This window comes from Neofelis nebulosa, chromosome 12 (genome assembly GCF_028018385.1).
Source record: "Neofelis nebulosa isolate mNeoNeb1 chromosome 12, mNeoNeb1.pri, whole genome shotgun sequence".
Lineage (NCBI taxonomy): Eukaryota > Metazoa > Chordata > Mammalia > Carnivora > Felidae > Neofelis > Neofelis nebulosa.
Genome location: NC_080793.1, coordinates 63,119,741 through 63,127,191, shown reverse-complemented (window position 1 = coordinate 63,127,191; position 7,451 = coordinate 63,119,741). Strand labels below are relative to the sequence as shown.

The window sequence follows — 7,451 nt, the reverse complement described above, 5'->3', positions numbered from 1 at the left end:
CACTCCCACACACCCATTATCCAGTTTTCAAGGTCTCCTCTCATCAGTCATTTGTAATTTATGAGACATTTCGCTTTCTCCTCAGAGCCCTTAGATGTACCTCAGCTCACAGCAACAAAGCCAGGGAACAGTCTAATTTCAGCAAATGGCAACCCAAAATGAGTCTGATTGAGCATCCTTCATTTCCTTTGACCATTCCCCCAGCAAATATCCCCTCTTTATCTTTAGCCACCAACTCTATTTCATGACTCTCTCATAATATAGATTGTATTTATTGACTCCTGTGCCACCAAGCACCTTACATTCATTATCACCATTAATTCTCACAACAATCATAGGTATTATGCCTATTTTACAGATGTAGAAACTGATGCTTAGGTTAAGAAAGTAGTTTGCCAAAATTCAAATCTAGGTCTGTCACACTTCAAGATTCTCCAAGGTACCTAATTCTCCAAGGCCACCTGGCAGAATTTCCAATTTTCATGCACAAGAGTGTAGGGAATTGCTAGAAATTTGATCAAGGGCTTCTGATGGGATATCAATTAAGATAAAGAGGTAGGAGTTGAAGGAACCACAGCTATAGGTCATGGAGAGGCCACAATGATTGTGATCTTAGCTTTTATGAAAGTAGGATCAGATCCTTAAGCTTAAAAAAACTATTATACAAGAAATATGTTGGTTGTAGGTAAATTATTAGTGAGAAGAAAAATTGCCATTTAATCCCACCACCCAGAGAAAATTTTATTAATATCTTGTTGCAGAATTTTTCTATTTATTTATGTATACTTTTATTTATCTTAAATAAAATTGTGACTATACTATACTTAATGTCCTTTCCTATTATTTATTGTAATAAATAATAAATCATTGCAGGGAATGGACAGGAAATCCATATCTAAAATCTCAACTTCATATTTCTGTCCACAACAGCCTACATGGCCTGCTCATCTGAACTGGCAGGGAGTGAATCAGGGAAATTCTAATGTAAAAGGAATTCCAAACCATTAACACACACACACACACACACACACACACACACACACACACACAGAGCAAAGGTGCAAACAAACAACAGCACTAACAGGTACCATTTATTAAGCACTTACTAGGTCTTAAATATTTGCTAAATACTTTACATACACAGTACTCACAATACCCCAGGAAATCATGACAGATACATTTGTTCTTAAATTTTGGGTCAATGATTCACTGAGTAGAAAGCTTTTTTTCTACCCTACAAAAAGTTGGACATTAAAGATCAACATTCCAATTAATTAACTCTAGATTAGCTGTTTTCTTAAAATGCACATCTGCTATTTGACTGGAGTCAAAGCTGTTTTTTCTCATGTTTAAAGATAAAATTAATTTTGCTTCCCTTTCATCTTCAGTGCTACTATAGAATCTATTAAGAACTTCTTCAAAATAGAAATCTATTTAAACTCCATTTTAAATCAGGGCTTCTCTCCTTGTTGGGCTGCTTTCAGGGGGAAAATGGCATATATACACAATGCAATATTCTGCTTAAACACATAATACTGATTGACTCCCACAAATATTGATTACTTACTATTTGTCAAACACTGCAGAATAGTATGTTACATGCTACCAATGTTCCATGTACCAGGATACCCTTTGCAGTAACCATAGTTCTTAGAGTCCTGGATAACTTGAAAAATAGAGACCAGTCAGGCTAAGATTTTACAATTCTCTTAACTCTCAGCTGGACACCTTGAGGACTAGAATATGGATATGCTTCACCCAGTTCTCAGGAGGACATGATGAAAAAGTTCACATAATATACAGAGAAATCTCCCCACATCCAAGGCAGTATCTCCCAATTTCAGTATCCTCCCATTACCATGAAAAGCACCCGGAGGAATAAGCTTGCCACTATATCTTTCACCCACAATTCCAAATAGTTTGCCTTGGAAGTTCTCCTATCTTTGTAAGCTCTCAGCACCTTGTGATGGGCAGCATGACATCTTCACACAAGTATATTGTTTGCCCAGCATCAATAATTCAGACAAGTAGCAACAATTTATGTACTTCACATCAACTAGGGGAAAGGTGACAAACACTAAGACAATGGTTATCACCAAGCTCTATATTTAAAAGATAAAACATGCAAGGTGAACACAAGGCTGTAACACTGACTAATCCTGGAGAAACATATAGGGAAGGAATATAAACTGCTTGGCAAGGAGAGAACAGTTCTCACAATTGTAATGGAATCCATTCACAATAGTTATTTGGAATTACTTTTATGGTAGAAGATATTCAAGTGACATTAACGTGCATCAAGCAAAATTTAGCAACTCTTGTAGAGCTTCCTGCTGCTCCTCATCAAGTTGTGATATGCATTCCAACCATAATTCTTCAGAAGTCTGTACCTGACGCACAACATTAGCTAGGCGTTTAGCACAAGGATCTTCATAATTAATAGTCTCATTAATTTTTCCTTCTGCAATTATACTGATTATTTTGGGAAGATTGGAATTATTTGGACCAAGTACAACTGGATGGTTACTTTCAATTAAATCACAGAGAAAACTCAAAGTCTGAATAGCTTCCTCTTTATCCTCATGCAGTGGAAGCCATGATAACCAATGTGGAAGAACTTCATCTACATTTACACAGTTAGGCTTAAACCTCAAAATCTTCCCTACTGCTGAGATACAGTTCTCTGTAGCAATGACATTTTTTTTGGTTTTGGAATTTGCACACTTAATAACTTTTACCAGCAATGGGACAGCTTCTGAACATAAAGAACGATAATCATCTCCACCAAACTGTGCCATAACACCCAGGCCATAAGCAGCTGCTTGCCTGACTTCAGGGTTGTTATCTCGCATATTTAGTAGCATTGGCCACCGAAAATATTCTACATACTTATATGAGGTTGGACTGCAGTGCTCTATAATATCATCAAATATGCACAATCCCCACTGTCTATCTGGCCATGGCCTACTCGAACAAATTAGATTTACAATTAATGGAAGAAGCTGTTCAAACCATGGTAAAATCTTTTCCTTGTAAGTACTAAATAAAGAGTGCAAAATATCTGATACTTTGGTAAGAATATAAACATCACATTCATCCTCATCTTGCAGAGACATTTCAACCTGCTGGTCGTAGTTTTCTTCCCGTCTTTTAACCTGTCTCAGTTCTTGGTTTTTAAAGTGTCCTTCAAGTTTTGCTTTCAATATTTCTCCTAGTTCTTCTAAGTGTTCATCAAGAAGGCACCCATCTCCCATTACTTCAATGGACTTTGCAAAAGAATTCATTATTTCTGAGAGTACATCTGTATCAGGTTCAGTCCCAATAGCCTTGATTAAGGGATCACATATGAATTGCCACATCTGTGCAAGATATTCTGGGCCACGAGTTCTTGCACATTCCAGGAGAAAAGGCATAGACTCTGCTGCTGCCACTCGAACATTGTCATGGAAATAAAATTTCAATAAAGGAACCATCAGCTTTACAACCTGTTCTGTATATTCCACAAATCCTTCCCTTAACTCCTTAGCATAGTAAACCAACATCTGGCAAGCAGTTGCTTTTGCTTCAAGTCCTGAAGTCTTAATTCCAAAACTTTGTTGGTCTCCAAGATTTACAAATTGCCATCCATCATCATCACTCATATTTTCCACATCTTGTGTGTCTAAGAGAGCAACATCAGGTTTAGCTGAAGCAGTCTTAATAAGAGGCTCAATAACTAGTGGAAGGTACTGTTGAAAATCACTTCCAAGAATTTTACACATTCTAGCCCATGCTGAAACCATGTAAGATGTCTGAGGGTCATCATCTTCCATATTATTTAAGTCTGATTGTGTCTTCAACAATAGCTGCATCACATTTGATGCATCTTGCATAAATTTTTCCTTCCCAACAGCAAGACCAACATGGCTAATGCACTCAATAGTTTTTCCTTTCAGAAGCTTGAGTTCCTTCTGAACAGCAAGCTCAACAATGTGCTTTAGTGATGGCATAAATATATCATAATATGGAACAAATTTTTCTTCTATTGTATCTGCAACTGAGGCAATGGTTGTCACAAGCTGTTCCAAGGCCAATTTAGTTCCATTCCGAATCAATTCTTGAAGTTTAATCACCAAGATGGAATGTAGATTTCTCACCATACTATCCAAATATAGAACTAGCAATGTTTTTGGACAGTCTTCAATAAAAATAATAAGTGCAGAAGCCGCATGTGATTGTACACGCTGATTACCTTGATTTTCCATGGTACGCAACAGAGCTGCAATCACTGTTTCATGGAATTTCTTTTGGAAGTTAGGAGAAAAATCTGTAGCCATCTGCCCAAGTGTAGTACAGGCTGCAGCCCTCACTCTTGGGTGAGGATCCTGAAGAAAAAGCAAAACAGAGTTAACTGTTTCATCTAGAATTGATTCCATTTGCTGATGGCATCCTTCTCCAATGGCAGATAAGGCCATTAATCCAGCATGTCGATATTTCCAGTCAGGGCTCTGAAGCATCTGCATGATGTGCTCCTTAGTCATTGGTAAAACAAGTTTCCCACCAAGCCCACAAGCCAGTCTGTCTAGTGCACTCTCAGCAGCGACGGCATTGCTGTCAAAATCATCTTCTTCCATTTCATCGGCATTTACCCAGTCCTCATCATCTTGTAGATCAACCATCATTGCTAATATATGAGGAACTGCCTGTGCAATTATATTTGTATGTTTTTTCAACATTGGGGTTGCAGTTTCAGACAAGGTCACTATTATTTCAAGGGCCAACTGGCGTTGCAGATTACTAAGTCTAGAGTCTCCACATAACTTCAGACTCAACTGCAGAGTATCTTCTAAATAAGGACCCAGGTATTTAGGTACAGTATCTGCAATCTCAACAAGGGATTCTAGCACTGAATCATCATCTTGGTAGCATGAGTCATTCACAGCCTGTAAGATTCCAGGAAGCAAGTCTGCAAAGTCCTTGAAAAGAGCAATATTATTCTCATTAGCAAGTACAAATGCAGCTGCAGCTCTAGCAGATAATGTCCTGATTGCTGGATGTTCTTGATCCTGAATGCACTGGTCCAACAAACGTTTGATGATATCTAAATCATGCCGCTCTTGGTTCCCAAAAATCCCAGGAAAGTGCCAGAAAACGTGAAGTGCAACTTCCCAAAGAACTACATTTTTAGAGTAGATTGAATCAATAAGGAACTTCAAACCTTCAGGCCAGTGGTTAGTGCCATCCTCATCTATCAAATTCCTGGCCAGCACTGCAAAAATATCACAAAGTTTTTTCCTCATGCTAGCATGTGTTTCTAACTTAACGGCCAGTATCAGTTCAATCTTGACGTCCCTCTGAACATCAGAAGGCAGATTTGGATAGACTTCCTCAAACCCAGAGGACAAAAGCCGCCGTAGCAGCGCGGCAGCCATTTGTCTCACCTCATAACCTGCTCTTCTATTTCTGACAGCATCTAAGAGGAATGTAGTCTTACACAGACCTGGAATATTTTCATAGATTTCTTCTGCCTGCCTCCGCACCATACAGCTTGGATTGATCAGGTTCTTCAGAAGCTGGTAAAACTCTTGCTTTCCCGACACGGTGGCCGGTACCCCTGCAGACCCGGCCGCCGCCATAGCGCTCTGTCAAAGAAACCGCGACGGAGATGGAGGGAGGGGGTCTGCGGCCAGAAACAGTGACGTAAAGGAGGCGCCCGAGGGGATGGGCGGGGCTGCTTATCCACTGCTGGCGGGGTGCTGTGTATGAGCTCCCGGAGGTGGGCTGCTGGGCCTGGGGGCAGGGGGTATAAGTGAGATGGGGTGGGGATGACGGACACCCTCGGTCTGTTTTCCAATCAGATGAAAAGGCACCTGCAGAGAAGAAGAAGAAAAAAAAGAAAAAGAAAAGTATGATTTGAATGTATTAGAATGGGATTGTGGGTGACTTTTTACCTCCGTTATATTAATAAACTAGCTCTGTTGTTACCCCGATAATTTTAACGCAATAATTGCATCTTGAAAACCCTCCAGGTGGAAGAAGCCGGTCACAAAAGGTCCCATATTGTATGATTCCGTTTATATGAAGGGTCTTGAAAAGGCAAATCTACACGGAAAGTAGATTTACAGAGGCAGTGGGAAGGAGAGAATGTAAAATGACTGCTATCAGCTAGTCGGTTTCTTTTGGGGTGATGAAATGTTCTAAAATTAATTGTGGTGATAGTTGTACATCTCTGTGATTATACTAAAAACCATTGCATTGTTAGATTGGTGGATTGTATGGTATGTGAATAATACCTCAATAAAGCTGTTTATCAAATAAGTACAATCAAAGGTAAAGACCTTTGATGCTCAAACCCTGGTGTGTCAGAATCACCTGGCCCGTGGATTATAATAAAGAATGAGAAAAACAACTGAATAAAGTATGGTGGAAAGTGATCGGAGCTAGTAATCAGAAGACTTGAATCCTGGTCTTATCTGTAAATTAATTTTGTATCCTTGGTCACGTCACTCAAAGTTTTCTTTGCATGTTGGCTACACTGTAAAATGCTTTTATGGTTTTCCTTTTAGTAGGAAGATGCTGAGATTATTGTAAGAAACAAATGTCCTTGAAGTTAAATATTGTTTCTTTAAATTCAAGTAGGTGTGTCAATCAAAAACAATGATCGTTCCTCTAACAATGATTAGATCTTACTTTTGTATTAGCACTTTGCCACTCAGTCATTTTGACCCTTATGCAGGTTTGCAAAGTTGGTGGGAAAGTTTTAATACTAATTTTAGGTAAGTAATAGAAACCCAGGGAGGTTAAGGACTCTGCCTAAGATGACACAGCTGAGTCTCAAATGTACCTCTTCTGAAAGCAACACCAGTGATCTTTCACCATACCACTTCCCCATAATTACTCTTAATTTTGCAACATGATCAGAGGCCTTCACTTACTGCAAAGTCTGTCTTAAACTTCTCCAAGTGGGCCTAATTTTAATTTTGTAAAACACTGCTGCATATACCCTGAAAGACAGAAAATCACAGCTTTAGAGTTAACCAGATGATAGACAAAATAGTCTCATAAATTACATTGTAATATGCAATACTATACTCATTTAGGAAGAAGCATTATTCTCTAAGTAGTGTTTCTCATGCTGTGAACCAAAACCAGCTGCATCAGAATCACTTGAGATACTTATTTTTAAATTTAGATATTAGAGACCAAGGTCTAAACTAATGAATCAATCTCTGAGGAATGCAACCCCCAAATGTTCAATTTTAACAAACATACTGAGTTTTCATGTAAATACCAAAACTGAGAACCGCTGATTAGTTTCGGTTCTGATTCCAAGATCTTGACTACAGTTTTGCATCTTGCTCCAGATGACTGGTTTTCTTACTGTTTCTTAAATAAGTCTAACTGCAGGGCCTTTGCATTTGCTGTTTCAGCAAATATATTATACATATATATTAAAAATTATATGGGGGAGG

At 38.7% G+C, this 7,451-nt stretch overlaps 1 protein-coding gene across 2 annotated transcripts; it reads right to left on the bottom strand.

Annotated features, from left to right (window-relative positions):
* Window positions 1–1,078: 1,078 nt before the first annotated feature.
* Window positions 1,079–5,641, bottom strand: RANBP6 (RAN binding protein 6). 2 transcript variants are annotated; one of them, XM_058695428.1, is made up of 2 exons: window positions 5,480–5,641; window positions 4,162–4,364 (listed from the first exon to the last, which is right to left on the bottom strand). In XM_058695428.1, the coding sequence occupies exons 1-2, from the start codon at window positions 5,613–5,615 to the stop codon at window positions 4,294–4,296; spliced, it is 207 nt and encodes a 68-aa protein (XP_058551411.1). In that variant the 5' UTR covers window positions 5,616–5,641; the 3' UTR covers window positions 4,162–4,293. The 2 variants fall into 2 exon arrangements, with proteins under 2 accessions (XP_058551409.1, XP_058551411.1); XM_058695426.1 differs by having other exon boundaries at window positions 1,079–5,641.
* Between the last annotated feature and the right edge of the window lie 1,810 nt (window positions 5,642–7,451).